This window comes from Antrostomus carolinensis, unplaced genomic scaffold, assembly GCF_000700745.2.
Source record: "Antrostomus carolinensis isolate BGI_N321 unplaced genomic scaffold, ASM70074v2 scaffold55727, whole genome shotgun sequence".
In the NCBI taxonomy this organism is placed as follows: Eukaryota; Metazoa; Chordata; class Aves; order Caprimulgiformes; family Caprimulgidae; genus Antrostomus; species Antrostomus carolinensis.
Genome location: NW_010329196.1, coordinates 1 through 22,550, shown reverse-complemented (window position 1 = coordinate 22,550; position 22,550 = coordinate 1). Strand labels below are relative to the sequence as shown.

At 42.6% G+C, this 22,550-nt stretch overlaps 1 protein-coding gene across 1 annotated transcript; it reads left to right on the top strand.

The window, feature by feature from the left end:
* Positions 1-660: 660 nt before the first annotated feature.
* LOC104528430 (small subunit processome component 20 homolog) lies at positions 661-21,941 on the top strand (the record flags this gene model as incomplete). The annotated part of the gene is made up of 25 exons (XM_010172437.2): positions 661-804; positions 2,351-2,430; positions 3,347-3,573; positions 4,548-4,692; positions 5,184-5,271; positions 6,642-6,785; positions 7,426-7,476; positions 7,569-7,721; positions 8,260-8,415; positions 8,818-8,958; positions 9,873-10,010; positions 11,275-11,414; positions 11,926-12,005; positions 12,840-13,129; positions 13,649-13,788; positions 14,253-14,409; positions 15,217-15,315; positions 15,942-16,109; positions 16,973-17,139; positions 18,044-18,185; positions 18,481-18,597; positions 19,406-19,576; positions 20,343-20,471; positions 20,992-21,102; positions 21,858-21,941. Coding segments are annotated over 25 exons (3,462 nt in total), but the record flags the coding sequence as incomplete, so codon positions are not given.
* Positions 21,942-22,550: the final 609 nt, after the last annotated feature.

Sequence of the window (22,550 nt, the reverse complement as noted above, 5' to 3'; positions counted from 1 at the left end):
GGCAGCTCTCCAGCCACTTCCCCAGGCCTGTAGCTTTATATGGGGTTGTTGTGACCCAAGTGCAGGACCCAGCACTTGGCCTTGTTAAACCTCATACAATTGGCCTTGACCCATCAATCCACAGAATCACACAGAATTACCTAGACTGGAAAAAACCTTTAAGATCATCAAGACCAATCATTAACCTAACACTGACAAGTCCCCAACTAAACCATGTCCCTAAGCATCCAGCCTGTCCAGATCCCTCTGTGGAGCCTTCATACCCTCAAGCAGATCAGTACTTCCACCCAGATTGATGTTGTCTGCAAACTTACTGTGGATGCACTCAATCCCCTCATCCAGATCATTGATAGAGCTATTAGACAGAACTGGACCCCGTACTGAGCCCTGGGGAACACCACTTGTGACTGGCCACCAGCTGGATTTAACTCCATTCACCACAATTCTTTGGGCCTGGCCATGCAGCTGGTTTTTCACTCAGCAAAGAGTACAGCCATCCAAGCCATGAGCAGCCAGTTTCTGCAAGAGCGTGCTGTGGGAAACAGTGTCGGAGGCTTTACTAAAGTCTGGGTGGACAACATCCACATCCGTTTAATTTCAGACCAAGTAGTTAGTAATTGTTCTCAAAGGTCTTACTAGGGTTTTGTTTTGTTTTTAAAGATCCAACCTAGGTTGATTAATCCACTGAAGAATTTGAGACGTCTTGGACTCAAGCTTGTGGCAGAGTTTTTTTCCGATTACGAGACCTACAGCTTTAGTGTGGAAGAGATTGATGCAGTTTTCCATGCAGTGGTATGGCCTCAGGTAAGTATTTCTTGTTCTTCCAAACCAGCTTGTGTGTAACTTGTACCATGCAGAGAACTCCAGCTGCACTGGAGTCCATCATGTCACCTATGTCTGTCACAAGATTGGATGTGGCTGCAGACAGATTCTGGCATTCTGATGTGTCTGTGCAAGGAAAGTTTCTTTGCTCATGTCTGATTAGTCCTGGAATAATCAAGTCACAGCCTAAAGTACAAATTAATTCATCTGAATAAATTGGATACCGTTTCTTTGTTCTTTAATCACAGAAGCAGACTTCTTCCCTGGATGCTTCAGGAAAGCAAAATTACAGTAGTCACTTCTAGGTGTACTTCGCTACTTTTCTGTCTGACAATTATTAGGCCTGTGGTAGAGGACTGCAGAAACAAATGCTGCTGCAGGAAAGAAAGGACCCAGCAAGGCCTGTCAGTGGGCTGTGTGCTCTTGTGCCTGCCTGCTGGGAGTCCCTTGTGAGCACAGTGACAAAGCACAGGATTGTGGCCTTCATCAGAGAAATTCAGATCACTTCAGATCCCACTGAGGTGGGAAAATACACTGTTTTGAGAGGGCGAGAGAACACACAGCATCGGAAATGAAATTGTGCTGGCCATGTTGGTGCGCTGACAGTATCCAAGGTTAGCAGTAAGGGCCTTTACCAGCTGCTGGGTTATCTCTGCTTTAAGGGTCATCACCTCCACTCAAAGGGTAACTGAGGAAGATGGGCTGACTCCAGTAGAGCTCTTCCACTGAGACTTTTGAAGTATACAAAAGTCTTAATTGCCTTGCAGGAAAAAAAGGCTGTCAAAGACTACCAGGAGTAACTGCTGTGATCTATGAAACCCCAGATCTGCTTCTCTGAATGTTCTGGATGTTGTTTTTTTTTTACCCCTACCTTGTTTCTCTGCTCTTCCAGTAGCAATATGCGATGTGTTGCATCTGTGTGTGGACAAATATTAGATAAAACACTTCCAGGCAGTGCATATAGCTCCATATTTCACTGAGCTGAGCAGCAAGGAGTTGGGTGTTCATGGTTTGTCCATGGAGTCTTTTCAAGGCCAGGGTGCGAAACTGGCAAAGAGGTGAACATTTATTATGGCCCCAGAACAGTTCAAGCATATGGTTCAGGCTTTAAGTCAGAAAAGCACTTAATGATTTCAGGGAGCATTGTGTTTGGAAATGCTGAGTAAATCTGAACAAGATGTAAATTTGTTGTTAAATATTTAAAATTCCTGTGGTCCTGATAGTGCTGTCTTCCCGACATTTGGTTTTGGAGCATGGATGGTAGCACGATCCAGAAGCTCCCTCTAGTGGGAGTTTCTGCCAGGGAGCTCCATGAAGATTTGATTTGGGCAGAATCGTTTGACTTACATAGGAGTAAGATAATCTAACAGTGTTTCCACAAATATTGAGGAAGCTGGAAAAGTGATGGTGAAATTCTTTTCTACAAAAGCGTAATTAGAGCTTGTAGTGACGTGTTTGTTAGAAGTGAGGTTTCTAAGTGGCTTTACCTACTTGTGTTGCATTGGTGTCTGATTTTTATATTCCTTAGGTCTGCAGGTTGGCTTCAGAGAGTCAATATTCTCCAACGTTTCTGCTCAAACTCATTCACACCTGGAGTAAGAATCCCAGGTAAGTGTTCTCCTCACCAAGAAGCATGAGTACTTCTGAGTACACAAAATTCAAGGAAAAAAGGAGTATGCTACACTAACAGGTTATGAATAATTGTGTCAAAACCCATATTTTCTTTTTCCATTAGGCTTTTATTCTTTTGATAGCAGTCCAGTTGCAGTTAGCAAGCTTTCCAGTGTATGCAATTACTCTTTTTTTAGTGGGCTGCTTTTCCCATGTATGAACAGCCAAGTAGGTATGTAGCCCAAACCCAGCTGATGGGTGAGGAGAAGGGCTGACTTCTTAGAATATGTTTGTGTCTTGATCCATGATTTCTTAGTCTTGGGAGGTGGGGAGTAAGTTTTACAATATATCATTTCATTCATGTTTTTTGATTCCTTATTTCTTTCTATTTTATGAAAGAATTTGGGTAGGTTCAGTACAGAATCTGTGACATGAGATTCTGACATGGAAGGTTGTAAGAAAACTTTTTTTGATGCAGACACTGTGAGAAATTCCAAATCAGCTGTCTTGAGTGATTTTTACCTGTTCCACAGACTCACTACTTTTCCTCTGCTTAAGTATCCAGTATCTATTTTAAGACATGTCATTTGTAGGAATGAAGAACTTATGTACAAAGGTATGTGAAAAATGATGTTAGATCATTAGGTTAGGAGCAGACTAACAGGACACTTGGACAGACATCTGTGAAGCAAGGGTTAGGTTTAGATGATGCTGTCTTGAAGCAAGAAAAGGGACTTGATGACCTCTCAACCTCCATTCATTCTATTTTTCGTGACACTGTCATTCTGTCATTTTTGCACTTTTTCCACATTTTAAGTGGAAGACAGTCATCTTTTTGTGTGACTTTATGCACAAAAGAATTATAAAGTCCTAAACCTAAATTTTCAGCCTGCCTTTTTTATATTTCTCTCAGGTATTTCCCCTTGCTGGCCAAGCAGCAGCCAGATCACCCAGAGTGCGATATACTGTCAAATGTGTTTGCTGTGCTGTCAGCCAAGAATTTGTCTGAGGCCACATCCAATCTTGTGATGGACATAGCTGATAGCCTTCTCAACAGCCCAGATTTTGAGCCCACGGAGCAGGTTTCCAGGTTGAGTGTGACTGACTGTGTTGTCATGGTCACTGAAGACATAACAGAAGGTATGCCTGCATAAGAGTCGTGAGAGGTCCAATGGGTGCTTTGAAGGCATTAGATTATGTTGAGGTTGTCTTTGCACTGGCTGAGAATACCAGGGAAGATCATCTCCCAGTGGAGCTGGGAAAGTCAGTGTACAAATTTGTCATGACATGCTTAAGAACTGGAAAATCCTGCTTGTCTCGTGACTGGCAAGATCCACATTAGAATGTCAAGGTCCTAAGCATGGAGAAATTTCTTATGAAGAGGGAAATTGTCTGTGTTGTTGACTGGTTTTCTGTGAAGCTTTGAATGACAGGATAGCTTCAAGAACTGCTTTGCTGGCTTGACTCTGAGCCTAACATCAAGTTTTATATAAAAGCCCACCCCCAATATGCACATGGTCATGTATCACTGGTTCTTAGTCTCTGTTCCCTGACAAGAACGACCTGCCATTGATTGCTTTTATCTTTGAGTGGTAATAGAGGAAGGGTGGTGTGCTGTGTCTGATGCCAGGGAGCCCATTTTTCACCTGTTACACTCAAAGATAGTGGAAAGGAGAGCACTTATCACTGTGACTGTGTTATGGCAGCTTTGGTTTGCACAAGAGGGCAGTGGTAGAAGAAACAAAATGGCATCTATAAATGCTCCAGCCATTTTAGGAGACAGTTACTACCTTTGAGGAACCTCCTTGTTATCTTTTGATAAGCCCACACTTATGGGGGCTGTTGCTGAAATCTGTGAGGAGGGCTTTTATTCTCTGTGTGTGCTCTCTTTGGTCCCAGCTCGGACATGTTAGACTTGGTCTCAGCAAGTGCTGGTGCATATCCCCAGCAGCCAGGTGCCCTGCACATTCATAGCTCCCATTGATTTTTTTTTTTTTTCTACCATTAATGAAACCTCCTTTGTGTGCATTCCCCCCTTTGTTTGTGTAGGGTTGGATGTCCCTTCTGTTGCTTGCAGCAGAGTTGGGTATTGCTAACTGTTGTATCCCTTACAGAGGCCCCTAGCCTAGGTTGCCGCTTGGTTCTGCCTCATGTTCCTGCCATACTTCAGTACTTCAGCAAAACAATGTTAAATGTGGAGAAGGTGAAAAAGAAGAAGTATAGAGCTCAAGTCAGCAAAGAGCTGAGTATACTTTCCAAGTAAGTGATTATTTAGAGCTCAAAACAGTTAAAAAGTTGGAAAGAGGGAGGAAGAAAGAGGCTTTTCGTTAACAGGTTGCAAATTAAAAAACAAATTAAAAATTTGCAAGTTAAAATTTAAAAAATTAAAAAGTCTGAAACTATTTAAATTCAGAGCAGTTGAAAGTACCTGGCTCTGACACTGACCTTGCAAGTTGCTAGTGACTGAGGGGAAAAGTTTTCAGAAATTGATTCTAGCTGTTTCTATTGCTAATACTCAAAACCGATGCCATTGGGTGTAGGAAAAGGTAAAGAAATGCCTGCAGTCATCTGGAACGGAATACTTGGACTGATACTGTGATTTTGGTGGGTATGCTGTATTAGCCTGGGTACAGATGGATGGGGTGACAAAGCCCTGTGATGATGGTACTGGTGCTGACTGAGTTCTTCTTTGCTCTGTACTGGTGACTGAATTGATATAAAATACTAAATTACCTTGTCTCATTGTGCAGGATCAGCAAATTTATACAAGAAAAGAGTCAAAACTCAGTGCTTGTGAGCCTTCTCCTCCCTTTCCTTTATCAGAGTAATATGGAGCAGGTAGGTAGAAATTACTTCCCCCTCCCCCCCCCAAATGTATATTTTTGGTTTAATAAACTAATTTGTTTAAGATGCAGTTAAAAATCTTAGTGATTATGTGCCATTTCTCATTATTAGCCTGAAATCAAGTCTTCATGTGTTTGTAGTCTGCTCAGCATGCTGTGCTTATTGCGTGTTGATGTGTACATGTCACTGGATGCTTTGCAGGGATGTCAGTGCTCAGGCTGACTCTGTTCCCCCTTTTCATGGGGAAGGTCTGCAGAAGTTTTTATGCAGTCTTTGCCTCCTTTGCCACTATAGTCAGTTCACCAAATTCCTTGCAGTGTTTAAAATAAATGCTCTTCGTCATTATGGATTTTCTGCACCTCAAATCCAAAGCCACAGCATCTGGACAGCAATGTGAACACATATGGTTGAGTAGGTAGTACTTGCTATGTAATGGGCAGCGCTGCTTTGGTCTGTTGCAGGATGACAAACAAACATCGTACAGTGCTATTAACATGCTGCCATATCTCCTGCTTCTATTCTATTCTCCTTCCACTTTTAAGGAATTCACTTGTGGGTAGAGAAGTGTATCTCAGAACTGAAACTTCCCTAAAATCCTAAATTCCTCAGGCTTGCAGACCATATGGCCTGCAATTGAAAGAAGCCGAGATCTCCATGGCTTAAGCTTTTGTAAACTGATAAATAAATCAATCACTGAGGATATTGGTAAACTATTTTGTCTGGGTTTCCCTCTCTGACAAACCTTGTTTTCAGAAATATAGTCCCATCTTCAATGAATGAATCTTTCAATTATTCAGCTTGATTGCCTGAATCCTTGGATCAAGGTTTGGGTCTTGTTTTCCTTAAAAAACATGCAGTTGCTCAATGAGAAATTTTAGGTTTGCAGAAAGAGCTGGTAGGCAACAACTTGTAGCTTCTGCTTTGCAAGTGGTCATTTAACTGTCCACAGAGGATTCCTGGTTTTTAAATCTCTGTATCATTAAGTGACCATATATGTTTTCCATTCAAGGAGATCGTACAAGTATATGATGCTGTTAATGTTTGTTTCACAGATTAAAGAAAGACTACTTTTTAAAGCTCTATTAGTTCTCTTGACCTTTGAGTCATTTGAGGAAGGACACAAAAAAGAAGTCTTCATCGTGATGGCATTCTTCTCTAACACTGTACTTGCGTCTTATTGAACGGTTGCAAGTGCTTGAGAGTTTTGATGATTGCATTTGAGTATGTCCTCCTAATTCTGTGTTAGCATTCAGTATCTGTGATCTGAATAAATACAGCAGTTAAGCTCACTCCCATGTTTCCCAAGGAAATTAAATAATCTTTTGAGGTTTCAGTATTTATTGACAGTTACCTGTTTCTTTCAGAGTACAGAGATTGACATTCTGGAGACAGTGCAGAACTTGCTGAGGCATTGCTCAAACCCTACAAGCTTTCTCAAGCCACTGGCAAAGCTTTTTTCTGTCATTCAGAACAAACTGTCTCGACATAAGTTGTGCTTGGTATTTCAGGTAATGCATTTTTACACGTCTTTCTGTGCTATTTTGGGTTGTTCTAAGAGATCAAGAACAAAATAATCAGCAGTATTTGTCTTTGTTGTAGATGAGCGTAAAAAACTTTTTAATCTACATACCTGTTAACTGAAAGTAACAGAATTTCATATGATATAAATTAATGAGCTGCAAGAAGACTTGTAAAAGTTTTGGCTTACAGCCTGGTTGATGTGAGCATCACCAGCATTCTTTTGTATAAGAGAAGCTAAATAAAGCTGGCTTCGTCCATAACAAATTCTTTGCTTTTGTGAAATAAGAATGACTTTCAGCATCCTGAAGATTATTTTTATTTGTCTTCTTCTCTCACAGGTTTATAGCAGTCAGGCTGTTTTGTACTTTTTTGAAGTGACTTGCATAACTTTTTTTTCATGAGGAGAACCCAGGAAACACTCAGATATTTAGAAACTTAAAACACACATCTTCCAATTTATGGAAGATTATGGAGGAATGGCTCTTGTTAAGCTTCTAACAGGAGAAAAAATTGTGCTATTTATACTGTTGCTTACTTCATTTTTCATCTGAAATGATAAAGTCTTGAGTTCTTCAAATTTTTAACAACTATAACATTTAAACTATTTTATTTTATGTTTCCTTTTAGACTTTATCTGATTTGGACAGTGAATTGAAGTATATTACTGATGTTGTTAAGGTATGCACAGATTCTTTGCTCACTTTTTTACCCCGACCTTGTATTGTCATGTTTCTGGCCTTTTTCGTGAATGATTTGTTGCTCTTTCTCAGCTGAATGCCTTTGATCAACGGCATCTCAATGATATCGACTTTGATGTACGTCTGTCAGCATTCCAGTCAATCACAGCCCACATCAAAGAAATGCAAGCTGTGGATATCAACTTCCTCATCCCCGTTATGCACAACTGCTTCTATACCATCCAGGTTGGCTGAATGTTCCTCCTCTTGCTTTGTGCACCATGTGTCTATGATGAATCTAACTTCCAAATTACTTCAATTGGCTGCTTTTTGATACTGCAAAACATTCAGAGAGCATATTTGAGTCTTAGAAACACTTGTTTTTAATTTTTTTCCGCTTGCATTTTCACCTGTGTGTCCAGAAGGGCAAATACAGTGCAGCAAGAAGGCTCACCCAAGTGCAGTGCACCTTTCTGTCAGTGAGCCCTGGAACTGCTTGGTCATTTTGTGCTGTATAAAAAGCATATTACACTCCTGAAAGGCTGCTTTTCTTTTTGTTGCAGCGTGTTCTGGTTGTGTGAGCCTGCTGGTAAACCTAAAAGGATTTTTCCTGTTTGGAAGGGTGGCCATTAATTCAGGGCTGTAATTTCTACAGGAAGGGTCTGAAGAGTTAGTTGGTCTGTACAGGCTTTGTTATGTTGTGTCCAGTGGTACTGTTCAGTCTTTTGGGGAGAAAAAGGTGTCATATCCAGACTGATGTGGTACAATTTCTTCATCCACTCAGCTAGGGGATATGGCTCTTAGTGACAACGCAAGCCTTTGCTTGACCAGTTTTATCCACCGACTGGCAGAAATCAGTCACACAGAAGATGACTACAAGGAGCTAATACAGCACACTCTCCTGGAGTTTGTGAGAAGGGGGCTGAAGAGTAAGACTGAGGTAAGGCACTGCTATCTGATTACACATCTCCAACTGTCTTTAGGATGCCAGGGCATGTGAGACTCCTTATAGATGAGTTCTTTGAGTCTGTTAACTGGGATTAGAAATACAGATACCCACTGTAATCAAACTTACCCTTAATTTGAAATCTTACAAAAATCTAACAAGTTACAGAACTCCACTGTCTTGTGTTTCTTTGCCATTGTTCAGCTTTTCTCAGTTGTAGGTCATTCTTTGGAGAGGAGTCTTTTATTTATGTGCAGTCCAAAAGAAAGTGTATTTGCTGTTACCAGAGAATAGGACTTAGCCTGAAACGCTCTGTAAATGTTAGCACTGCTGTTCTGAGGAGTGTGTAGCAGTCTACCTGAGGGGTACTTAACCTTCACTGCTTACTGTTTGCAGAACATCCAGCAGGACTACACATCATTGCTTTCCTGCCTCATTCAGACATTCCCAGCAAATCCTGAATTCCGGGATTTGGTCCAGTTGACCAACCGCCATGATCTCGACATGGACTTCTTTGAGAACATGAAACACATGCAGGTAAAAGGCAACAGCCATTCCCTGGTGGCTCTCTCCCACTGCCAAAGCAAAAGCATTTTACTGTGGAGTAATGTTTTCCAAAACATCTATGCCCTGTCTTTACAGAGAAATGAAACCTGTGTCATTAGATATTGGTTTGGTTTGGTTGGTTTTTTTTAAAAAAGGGATGTAGGCATTGTCACATGGGTGACTGCAAATCAAAGTCATGCTTCCATGGCTTAGCAGCAGTTTTTAACCTCTTCCTAATCAAGCTAAAATAATTGTTTTCATTTTAAGTGATTGTTTGTGACCTTGAGCAGGCAATTCCACATTACAACCTGTGTGTGACCCAACCCACAGTCAGCAAGTGTCCTAAGGATCCCTCTGACATAGGCAGGGAACAGGTCCTTTATTTTATTTTATTTTTTATTTTTTTTAATACCTTGTTCCCTGCTACTCTCTGTCTAGAGGCTCTACAGCCCCTTTTCATTCATAGGCCTTTGTAGTATAAATGTTGCATAAGGCCTGGTCTCCTGGTTTTTCTTGCAGTATGAAAATACAACCTTTCTCCTGCCCTCAGAGATGCAATCAGAGAGAGTCATTGCTACATGTGTAGAGTCTAATTTTTTTTCCTTGTAATTTTGTCAGGTATTCTCATTTTGTATCAGTTGCCTCCCTTGTCTGATACCTGAAGATGGTGCAGTCTTATGATTGTGAATTCACAGTGAAATATCACATTGAATTGGAATATTTATTGAGGCAAAAGGCTAGTGAAAGCCAAGAGACTGAAGGAAAAGGGCATGGCCTGTCCTTGGGAAATGACTGTAGTATGTTTATGTCATTACTTAAAATTGAGGCATTTTCAGAACTACTGAATGTGTAGCTATCTGTGGTTCAAGAGCCACCTCATTCACTGTCTGTCATGTTTGGCTCAGATCCACAGGAGGGCACGAGCTCTGAGGAAACTGGCTAAGCAGCTCACTGAAGAAAAGCTTATACTGTCTTCCAAATCCCTGCAGAACTACATCATGCCTTATGCTACTACTGCCATTTTTAATGAAAAAATGCTTAAGGTAAGCTTTTAAATTGAATGCATCCATTTGAGTATTTTCACCTTTCTTGTATATCATTCTCCTTAAAAGACTAACCACTTTAAAAGGCAGATAGGTTTGTGGAGTGAGCGCTCCTCTTTCAGACAAGAGCCTTGTGCTGCTTTTGATGGCAGAAAGAGGGTTTGGAAAGTGCAGATGCAGTCTGGGCCCAATCCTATATCTACTACATCTATCCTGTTTCTCAGAGATGGATCTCTTACCTGTTTGGGGTTTTTTTTATTTTTGGCTTGTTTGTTGTTTTGGTTTTTTTTTTACTTGGTTATATTTGTTTGTGGTTTTTGTAATCAGGTTACTATTTTTTCCCTCTGCCTCCAAACTGCTCTCTTCCTGTTCAGTTGTGAGATTAGTCACCCTTTGGCAGCAGAATTTGTACGGTGAGGACCATAAGCTGTGCCTAGTAGTTGAGGTGGGAATACATACTGTTTTCTCTGGAGTTACAGGGGAACTGCAAGAATTGTCTGAAAACCTGTGAAATCATTAGTAGCTTTGTTATTAAAGTTTGAAGGGTGACATTTTGTTAGGCACTTTCTGTACATTTTATTGAAAACATGCAGTGAAATTATTTTCACTGTCAATGTGGATAGACTTTCTGCTTGTGACTTGGAAAAGCAAGGTTTCACGCTTCTTTACAGTTCCTTGCACACTGTCAGTACAGCAGAGCTTCTAGTGTCATACCAACCAAATGTCTAATTCACTTGCTGTCAGAAATATTCTTCTGAAGCTGAAACAATTAGAGCTTAGGCACAAGACCCAGCACCTGCAGTCGTACAGACTGTGCCCATCAGTAGGGTGACTGCAGTCACTCTTTGACCAATGGGAGGTAAAATGCGTGGATTGAAACCTTCGTGAAGAAACGAACACATTTTCTTTCACATCAGAAATGGATTAACAATGTGTATTTCTAGTTGATCAGTGTAGCCCAGCAGTGTGCTGTGCGTCTGTGGTTAGATATTGTAACTGGTTTTAGTTCTCACACGTGTAAGCCTGTAGATTTAGTTAGGTGAGAAAAGGTAAATGTGTGTGAAAATACTTGGAAGAAATGGGTCTGGAGATCTGCTTGGTGAGCTATGATTTTTCTACCAGGTGATCAAGAGGAGGTCTGAAAGAGCTGAATCCCAAGCATCCCCACTAGACAGACAGGCTCTCATTGCTTTGAGTAAAGTGTGCTTTAGTCAAACATGCAGCATGAATGCTAACAGCAACTGAATTTCTATCTTTTGGGCAGCATGAAAATATGGTCACAGCCTCGGTTGAAGTTGTTGGAGCTGTCTGCCGACATCTCTCATGGTCAGCATACTTGTACCACTTAAAGCATTTTATCCATGTCCTGCAAACTGGACAGATCAGTCCAAAGCTGGGAGTCAGGTAGGTGCTGTGAGCGATGCTGCTCTAGGTTTCTCCAAAGACTACTAGGCAAAATTCAGTGTCTTAAGGAGCATCACATGGATTTTAGCCTCTTTCTGGGAGTGAGAGATTGCTGACTTTGGGGTGGGCTTATGCAAGTGGAAGTAGGCATGGCCTTGCAGTTCAGTGTGACTGAGCTATGAAGGATTAACAGGTCATTGCTTTCTCATGCTGTCTCACTGAGCACATGCCAGCTTCTGCTCCTTTCAGGCTGTCCCTGCTCCTGGGACTCCTCACAGACAGTACCACTTGTCTGTGAGACTTCACAGTGAGGTAGGTCACTGAATGGGTCTAGCTGAAAAGCAACCAGTTTGTATTTCCTGGGTTGTTATTTCAGGATAAACCTCAAATTGCACTGTCGCTGAGTCTGAAATTTTTAAAAGACTCTCTTGAGGTTTTCTATTGTGTTGGTCTATGCAGCTTCTCCTTTTTGGCTGAAGAGCTGTTCTCTTTTTGTGTTTTCCTTCCACAGCTTGTTAGAGACAGTACTGGAAGCCTTTCACTTTGACCACAAAACACTTGAAAAACAGCTTCTGACCATTGAGAACCAAGGTGAGCTTTCTGCTCCAGACTGTAGAAACACTACCTCTAATTGCTGAAAGTGAAGCTAATAAAAATTTAGTGTCCCAGCTTTTTAAAATGTGCATATTGGAAAGCTAGTTTTGACTTACCTCCTCAGGAACAATGCAGACTGTCCTCCTATGTGTTGATATAGGTGGGGAAAACCATCTCCACATTACGTCTCCACCCCAGGCCTCCATAAGACAAAACAGCCCAGACTATGTTTATGCAAATCTGGAGTGTTGTCCACGGTCTGCACCCATCCACAGTGGGGGGTGGCCAGATGCGCTGCCACATCTGAGTTTTTTTATCTTTGGTGTTGGCTGCTCTCGTTGTTTTCTGCAGCCTAACCAGGGTGCTGTATGTCCTGGCTTTGCTTCCCCCACTATTTCATGGGAAGAAGTGGTACCTTTTGCTTCTTCACCATTGTGGTTACCTATGTTGTAGCCCTTGGGATATTCTGAGGGAGGAGGAGGATGTCTCACAGCTGTGCTTGTCAGTACTTCTTGCCTTGTGAAATTCTCAGATATAAGTGAATGGCTCCTCTCTAAGGTTCGGACACATTGACCTCTGCTAAGCTGTCTGTGGAGTTCAACCGAAGAGCTAGTCTTTGCTTTAAGCCTGGCTCTGAGGGGTGATTATCAGAAACTGTCATGCCAGAGCTTCTCTACCCAGTAAAAGAACTCTGATACTTAGTAACTGTTTGCTGTTGCTTGTGACAAGTAGGAGCTTTGTCCAGACCAAAGCCATCAGAAGAGCCTGTTTTAAGGGCTCAATTTTTGTGGCCTCCTGCATTTACCCATGCTTTTGACACTTACTTTACAGAAGCTGCTGCCATGGACCTTGAGCAAGTGGTGGAGGGTGAAGAAGCCATGGAGCTGGAGCAGAGTGAAGGGGAAGAGGAGGTGGTTGAGGAAAGCAAAGGGAAGAATCTCCCTGAGGAGCCATCAGAACCTGAGCAAGCAGCTGAGACATCTGAAGATGCTAAGCAAGGGACCAAACCTGTTTCTTTCTTACCCCGAAATAAAGAGGAGCTGGAGTGTCTGATCAAACACATTCAAGATACAGTTACAGTCAACATCTTGCCTAAACTGCACAGGTGTATTGTTGCAAAGGTGAGGCGTTGACATTGGAAAGATGTTTTGTAGGCCTGTGCTGCTACTGTGAAGGTTGTAGTGCTACTTCGAAGAGCCCAGGGGAAATGCAGCACGTAAAAAAAAAAAACCAAACCAAACCAAACAAACAAAAAAAACCCATGACACAACTGGAGAGAGACCACCCGAAAGCACAAAAGAGGCTTCATCCTATTTGTTGTGCCATGGAGATTACTGACACCCTCTGGTTAGTGTGGGTGTGGTGTCTTTGCTTCCCTGCTGAGAACTGGCTTGAACCACAGAAGTGGAACCATTCACTTTGTGAAGCCTGTTGAAAAGTTCCTGGCCACCTGCTAGCACCCAGCTTAGCTTCTTTATTGAAAACACAGGGTTTCATCCCACGTGTCCTTTAGCTGTTGAGCTTTTCTGTAGTCAGCAGAGGACAGCACCTTTCCTTGTTGACTTCTTCTAGGGTTTGTTGAGAAAAAGCAGGGTTGGTTTATATTAAAAGGGCATTGTGTCTTGCTCTGTCTTAAAAAGGTTAAAAGAGACGAGGAACATAAGCTTGTGAAGTCCAGCATTGTGAATGATGATGAGGTGGTTCGTGTTCCATTAGCATTTGCAATGGTCAGGATGATGCAGTGTCTTCCGCAAGAAGTGATGGAAGCCAACCTGCCAAGGTAAATCCCATCAGAGCTCCTTAAATGCTGATCATTGTGTTGGGAATGAGTGCAGGCACCTCCTTCAAGCTGTGGTTGCGTGCAAGGCTAAATCCAAGAGGGCTGTCCTAACAGTCCTTAAATATTTTTTTTGGAACTCACCTTCCTAGTGATGTTCCCCTCTGCCAGCATTTGACTTCTGTCAAACTAAGTTTGAAAGGAACTTGGTAAGTCCTTAATAAGAACAGAGCTTTGAAGCAGGCTGCGGAGGTAGGGGTGGCAGAGAAGGGGTGAGAATAATGTACAGAAAAAAAGGACAATCTGTAAAATGTCTTGAAGGACTGTAGGTGTGTGTGTGTGACTATAAAGCCTTTCTGTGAGGCTGGCTTTGAGTATAGCTCCAGTTGTAAAATAGCCCTGAAAAGCAGTCATCAATTAGGGTAGCAGTTTGGGGGTGAACTAAGCTGTCTTATCCCCATTTCCAGCATCCTGCTAAAAGTCTGCACATTTCTGAGGAACAGATTTCAGGAAATCCGCGATATTGCCCGTAACACCCTCAGTAAAATCATGGAAGTATTGGGAGTGCAGTACCTTCTGTACATCTTAAAAGAGATGCAGTCCACTCTCGTCCATGGGTACCAGGTAATGCCAAAATTCTTCCTCTTCTGCTGTCTGTAGGGGTTTTTTAATGTGTTAGGAGGAGAATCCAAAGGGAAGTTGCTACTGAAATTGTTTTGCACTGGTAGAATAGCTTGGTAAAATATAACTAAGTACTACTGCTAATCCCTACATCAGTCTTTGTTATGCTAAGTATCAAATGAGAGTCTATACGCAAAGAACTTAAGAGTTTAAGCAGGGAAGAAGAGGGGATCTTCATCTTCCCAGTGAAGAGCTGAGATTTGGAGGTGAAGGATGAATTTCTGATTCCAATAAAATTAGTGTGAATCTTTCCAGTAAGTTCATTAGGACACAAGCATCATCTGAGGTAAGTTGCCACAGAGACTGCACAGACAGTACGTGGTGATGCTAATTAAGTCTTGTTTCCTGGTTTAAGAGCCGAGGCTCTGACTATTAGTTCTTTCATCTTTCCACAGTGGTTTGAGTTAAGAATAATTTTATATGTGAATACCACAAGGGTCATAGTGTAAGCTTCTGGCTCCCATAACAGTGAAAACAACAATTAGCACAACCTAAAAATACTAGTGAGAGCACTGGGGAAACAGGAGGTTCTGGCCTTCCTGCTGGTGTGTGGAGGGGCAGGGATCTTAATCCTGCTTGATGATCTATAGATTCTTGTCTTCACAGTGATTTTTTTTCCTATAACAAGAGCTTAAGTACAATGTATGAGTTGTGATGTCTCTGCTATGGGAGTCTCCCCATCCATTATTATTAAATAGGTCTGTGCAGGGGGCTGAGACATGATCCATGATTTGTTTTCTTTTTCACTAGCTCCATGTGCTGACTTTCACTGTGAACCTGTTACTGAAGGGCCTTACTACCAGGCTTCGTGCTGGTGATTTGGACCCCTGCTTAGATATCCTGATTGAGGTAAAAGCTATTCAAGATTGAAGGAAAGTGTGTCATGAAGTGTCTGGGGCAGGCTCTGGGAGGAAAAGGTGTTGTGTAGATTGTCTCAAACGTGGTGGCAAACGCAGCTGATTGTGTATGAACTGTAAAGGAAGGAGACTTTTCTACTGAGGCATCAGCAGACTCCTTGTAGAGTAGCAGAGTATCTCTGGGGCTGTATCCTGAGCCCTGCATCCTGAGAGGGAATGGATTCAAGATTAAGATACCTAACTATGTTTTTCCCTGTACTCTAAATGGCTGAGCAAGTCAGAAAACATCTAGTCAATATGGTCCAAGGACCCCAGGAGCTCAGCTGGCCACCTAGATGGGGTATATTTGGGTGTCTTGGTATGACTGCAGTCCTGCTCCTTGTATCACAACACTACAGAGGGATGTGATACATGAGGGATGTGAACAGCTTCCTCATCTGGTGTGCTCAAACTGGGGTGTTTTATGTTGTCAAAGGAAAGGTAGACATGATTTGTGGGAAACCTGGAGAATGGTTTTTTCTGTGAGTGGGGGAAAACAGTGTTGTTCTACTGCTACTGGAGAAGTCTGGTTCTGCTTTTTTGCTCCTCTCATTCACGTCTCTTGCCTGATTTCCAAAGATTTTCAACCAAGAGTTGTTTGGGAATATAGCTGAAGAGAAGGAAGTGAAGGGAATTGTCTCCAAGGTCATGGAAGCGCGCAAGAACAAGAGCTATGATTCCTATGAAATTCTTGGAAAGTTCATAGGAAAGGGCCAGGTGACAAAACTGATTCTGCCACTGAAGGAGGTAAGAAAATTCAGCCCTACAACAGGTTGCACAGGAAAGTGTCCAGGTGGGTTTTGAACATCTCCAGAGATGGAGACTCCACAACCTCTCTGGGCAGCCTGTCCTAGTGCTCCTTCACCCTCACAGTAAAGAAGTTTTTCCTTAAGTTTATGTGGAACTTCTGGTGTTCCAGTTTTTGCCCATTGCCCCTTGAATTCTGTATGGTCTAAAAGAAACTGTAGAGCCTCCATGTGACTACTGTGACATTTCCTACATAATCCTGTTTTGGCTTCCCATTTTTCTTTTGGAAGGCAATATGCACCCAGCTCATAAAAAGAGATTTTGCTGTTGATGTCCAAGGGAGGAAATGGTGTTCTTGGAAGCTTCCAGCTGGTAGAGAGGGAACATCCCACTATGAGTTCTCCATGCCCTCTCCCTGTGCCAACTCTTGTTAATGCCATTTACTCTGGACCTCCAAAGTCTTGCAGGGCTGCTTTGTGGTTTGATCTTTTGTGCATGAAGGGAATGTCACTAAAATGTGTTCAGGCTCTGTCCATGTACAATAGTTGCCTTTTCAGAGATGTATTTTTTTTTAGTAGAGTGCAAGCTCATGCAGAAATGGAGCCCTGGTTTGATCCTGAGCTCTGGAGTGTCCTAGTGGTGATAAGGGAACTGACTGGAGTCTGAGAAGAGGTTGGAGAAAAAGGGAGGGATATTTGAGCAGAGCTGAGGCAATGGGGTGCTGTTCATTTAGAGAGCTGAGGGCTTAAGGCAGCAGGTGATGAGGGAGGAATTGCTCTGGCTTTTCCCATGATTTCTGAAGACAGATGGCGGATGGTTACACTCACTTTGCCCTCTTGACTCTCATGGTTGTGTCTTTCCAGATTCTGGAGAGCACCGCAAGCTTGAAGATAGTCCGGAAGGTGCATGAGGTGCTGCGTCACGTCATGACAGGGCTGATCTTCAATTCAGACATGAATGCAGAATCCCTCCTCCTCCTCAGTCATGGTCTCATCAGTGAAAACTTGCCCCTGCTCACTGAGAAGGCAAAGTGAGTTCCAGGATGTTACCTAGATGGTCTGTTATCGATTGGGAGGTTTGCTTCCAGAAAGGGTAGCTCCCAAATCCAACCGATCAAATGTTTGAGAGTTTGCTTGCTTTCATTTGTTTTCAATGTAAGTGAATTATTTGGGCAGTCAGAGGGCAAGGAGAAAGGTTGGTAATGGGACTGATCATTTCCTGAACTCCCATTGGGAGTCTGCTCTTACAAGTGGTCAAGGCCTTCAGTAAGACTTTTTGACCATCTGGTAAGCTGGTATATGCATTTGGGTGTTTGGATGAAGGGGTGAGGGGCAGTGTTTAGACGAGCTAAGAACTGACATGTAAGAGGTGTTTGGGGTCCTGGACATTTTCAGGGGATCGGGAACAAGAGAAACTGTGGGCTGTCACTTTATCGCTTTAGTGCTCCTGCAGAACTTGGGGAGAATCATCAGATTTCCTCTCCATCTGGTGGTGTGACTGCTCAGAGTTGGATCTGGCTGCCTTGCTGTAGAGCCTTACAGCTGTTTGCAGGCTTCTTGGAGCAGTTTTTGTAAGCCATCAGAAGTTGAAGTAAATATCAGTAAATGAAGTGCAGTGGACAGTTGTGGGAGCTGTATGTACTTGAAGAACTACCAAAGCTTTGTCTGTCCACTTAGAAGAAAAAAATGAGGATGTTATGCAAATCAGTGTACATTTGTTATTTTCATAATAGTGACACTGTTTTCAAGCCTGAGAGTCCCACCTGTCATGCTGCTCTCAAGTTTGTTTTATTTCATTGTGTTCTGGCTGTAACCTGCTTTTGCTTGCTGTATGGGTAGCAGCTGAGTACAGGCCAGCTCTCTTCACACCCAACAGCAGCCTTGTGGAGAGGGTCAAAGTCTAAATATTCTCGTTTGCCATATGTTGCTTTTCAGAAAAAAAGTTGCCCCTCCTCCAGATCCTCGGCTGCAACCAGAGAGCTGCCTGCTGCTCCAGCCCACTCCCACGAGAGGAGGGCAGAAAGCACGTGTTAGCAGCAGGACTAACACTTATGTCTTGGTTGATTCAGGACTTCGGGTAAGGATCTTCTCAGATACAAAGCTTGCAATCAAAATTTTTGTTAAAAGTATCCAAAGGGAGGTATTCTGCATATATTGTGTTAACAGCACAGCCGCTCACCTTAACTTCATTTTGCTTATGGTAACTCCAGGGGTGCCTCTTACAGAGCTATAAAAAGTGCTTAGCCTGTTGCAGATATTTGAATGGGATATGGCATAAATTCTGCTATAACCTGAAACAATGTGGGACTTTACTTGACTTATGTGAGTCCCAGCTTGACTTTAAGGTGATCATCCTGTGCTTTCTACACCAGCTGCTGCACATGAGCCTGAAGAGGTCCAAAGTGAATTCTTCTGAGGAGCATGTTTTGGAAATGTTAGACCCTTTTGTTCAGCTGCTTCTAGACTGTCTGAAATCCATGGATGTCAAGGTACAGTTCTGAGCTGGAGTCTGTCTCGTCTATCTGTTCTGCTAAGAAGGGTCCTGCCCACAAATGTCATCTTGCAGTTGAGCTACAGGAGAAGAGAAAGCCATCCAGTTTTCAAACCTGATTTCGTAGCTGTGCAGATTAAGTTGTTTGAGGACATATCCCAAGGAAAAGGATTGATGGTGACTGATGGAGGACTGAATGCTCTGCCCCTAGTACTGCAGGTTCAAGTATGGACAAGTTTTGGAACACCTTGATTCAAGGACTTTGCAGACATCATGGGCTATCTGTGAGGAGGTGAATGAGGCCCTGTGGCTGCTAGGAGTGCTCTTGTCACAACTGTTGGTTTGTTTAGATCCAACTCTAATGTCTTTATTCCCAGTGCCCTCCTTTTTGGGCAGCTTTGGGTTTGAGTGAGCCTAGGAGTGAATCTGTTGAGTTTCCTGGGAATGGAATATACTGTCCCTTGGAGCAGGGCTTTCAGGTGACCTGAGGTTTTGGCAGAGCAACTTGTATGCCTTAAGGGCACCTCTGCTTCAGAAAGAGTTCCTGGCATCTGCTGAATCAGCACTATGTTAATGTCTTTACCTAATAAAATCAAAGTTAGAGAATTAGGGAGTGGTAGATAGTGTTTTTACAACTGAGAAAAACCCTTTGTATTGCATATGAATGGCTTGAAAGAAGTAGATTTTGTTAGTTAATTCCCTTTTACCACAGTTGCAGATAGCCTGACCATGTCTGTAACATAGTGAGAAAAGTGTTCTGTCAGTGTCATTGCACCCACTTGCTGTCCTTTGACTCCTTCTTACAGGTGATAACTGGTGCTCTGCAGTGCTTGGTATGGATTTTAAAGTTTCCTTTGCCTTCTGTCAGTACCAGTCTGGAGCCACTGATCAAGCAGCTTTTCCTCTTGCTTAAAGAATTTGCCAAGACAGGAATAGCCAAAGGCCAGAATTTCCACCTGGTTGTGAGCTGTTTCAAAGTAAGTCAGACCCAGCTCTGCTCTTTTCTACTTCAGGATTAGCATTGTAGAATGAGACTCTTCTAACAGCAGATCCCTCCTGCAGCTCTCCTTGGAGAGGTAGTCTGGAGATCACGGGGTAGCAGGGAAATGTGGCCTTGATGAAACCTTAAAGAAACTTAGCCCTCAAAAATGCACAGCTTGGATCTGAAGAAGTGTTTTAACAGAAGGATATTTGCCTTCTTTCTTTTTTACAATATTATCTTGTTGCCACCCTGTCTTTTGAGAAGCATCAGTTTTGTACTTGAATAGCTTGCTGTTAACATGAGTAAACCTTGCAGCTGAAATGAGACAAGGGAAGGAGGCAATTAGCAGTAGTAATAACTACTCTTTTGGTGTTTGGTTTCTTCCTGTAGATGTCTCCTAAATGTGTGGCTGAGTTAATTACAACTTCATGATCATAAGGGAAAATTAAGAGTAATTCATGCTGAATGCCAGTGCCAGAAGAATTTTCTCCTCTTCCTGACTGTGTTCCTGCATCATGGTTCATGTCTGAGCATCCTCACTCATTTCAAGGACTAGTCTGAATTTATGTATTTGCTTATGTTCAGTTTTTGTCTCAGAATTGCCAGACGAAAGCAAATGTGGTGAAAACAGTGTTAGGTGCATGTTTCAGAGCAGCAGTTTGTCTTTGCAAACCTACATGGTATAAACAGTTAGGCTTTCGTATGGGTTTATATTTTATGGCATGGCATGTGTGTTGACAGTGTACAATTTGATTTTGTAGTGTGTAACAATACTTGTGAAGAATGCAAAGAGTCAGATAACAAGCAAACAGCTCCAGGTGTTGCTGGGCTTTGCTGAAGAAGACATTTATGATTCATCACGCCAAGCCACTGCCTTTGGCCTTCTCAAGGTATTTCTGTGCAGCAGGTGTATGGGTTCTGTGAGCCACTGGAATGGCAATGATTCTGCCATTGTGAAAGATTCTGTCTTGTGAATGATTCTGCCTCTTGGTGGAAGACTGTATGATTGCACGTCAGGAACAGGCCACAGAGTGCTGTTAAGCTTCTCTGTTATGGGGTGGGGGGAAAGCAGCAAAGCTTTTGTTTGACTTGTATTCGCTGTTTAAAATTGTTTGGGAGGCTGTTTTACACACATGCATATGAGGATGTGTTTGGGTCTGGGGATGTTTTTGATAAAGAAGCAACATCCCTAGTCATTAGACCAGGTATTCTGTGTCCTCCAAAAGAAACAGATACAGATTTGTAAGCCACATTTTTTGATTTTTTTTTTTTAATGTTGTTCTGGCTATGTTTGAAGACATGAAAAAGTCAGTGTTAAGGTACCACCTGAGACCAGTGTATTCCCAGGTACTACATCTCACACTGTGCAAGCAACATGACATGATTCCAGCTGTGCTTTCACATTTCTAGGCTATTTTATCCAGGAAGCTGATTGTCCCTGAAATTGATGATGTGCTGCAGAAGGTTGCCCAGCTGGCCATCACGGGTCAGAGTGAGCCGGTGCGAGTCCAGTGCAGGCAGGTGGGTAGAATGGAAAGTCTGCCATCTTACTTTACTTAGAGTGGTCTTACAGGCTAGAGGGCTTCATGTGGCCATCGCAGCTCTCTCAGACATGTGATGAACCCCTAACTCTATTTTCCCTTCTTATTAATCCTTGTTCCCTTTGTCATCTGCCTGGCTTTAATTCTTGTGACTGATGCGTAGCAGAATCACAGACTGCTTGCCATTGCATACCTTCAGAGAGCTGCTCAGCAGCAGTGACATGGTCCCTCCTTTGGAGGTTTTTAGGCCCATCTAACTGAGAGCCTTGCCCTTTTCTGAATCCCAGCAGAAGAGAATTTGCCACACATCTATTATTCTTTCCCACAACTTCCTCCTTCTTTCCAAGCTAAAAGCAGCCAAAGACAGAATTGGTTGCTTCATTTCAGGCGTTGGGATACAGATGCAGCAGGAGCTGTGCATAACCAAATTTTTCATTTCCATAGTTACTGGATGAGTTTTGAAGGATGCAGAACCTCTGTTAACAGAAGTGTGTGCAAATTCAGAGTAATACCCTAAAGGCTGATCTGACAGTTGTCTTGCAGATCCTGTTCCAGGCACAGAGCTAGAGAGCCACTGTTGGCACCTTGTATAATAGGAACTTAAACACACAGGAGAAAGGGATGATTCTCATAAACTTGCTGATCCATCACACCATTTTCTTCTTAACCTTTTTACAAGCTTTCCTGAGTGTTTCTTGTAACTGCTCTCTGTTGTGTTGTTTTTTTTCTTTCCAGATTTACTTAAAATACATTCTGGACTACCCCCTTGGTGACAAGCTGAAACCCAATTTGGATTTCATCCTCGCACAACTGGAGTGAGTGTATATTTCTGACATCTGTATCAGAACAGAACCTTGTTGCTTAAATATGACTTTAGTGGCCACCTAAAGGGCTGTGCTGTTCTTGAGGAGGGGAGGGTGTGGCTAAAGTCTTGATTTTCCTACCTCTAAAACACTTCCCCTTTTCAAAGATGAGCTGTTTGATACAGCAAGCCCTTTTTCTCTTCCCTGTTTCACAGCTAGTTTTGTTGTTCTTTATCTCTGTAAACAAAGGTTTTGTTGTTTGCTTAGTGGTTAACTAGCTCCACTGGTTGTGAACCAGATGAGCTGGAAAATCCAGAAAGAATAAGGAAAGGCGTATTTATATGACTGCTGTCCCATGGCAATGGTCTCAACTGCAGTTGCAGGCAGAGTTGAGATCAACTGCATCAAATCAGCAGGAGCAGTGTACCTGAAAACTCCTGAGCACAACCTCTCCCTTGCTCAAGGTGATATTTGTTTACCATGTTCCCCAGCACCATAGCACAAGTGCAGCTGTGCAGACTTAGGTTGTCTGGAGCTCTTTTTCACCTGTCTCTTTGTGCCTGTTCCCTGGGAGGTGGAGCTGATCATAGAATCAATTGTTTGGTTGGAAAAGACCATTACGATC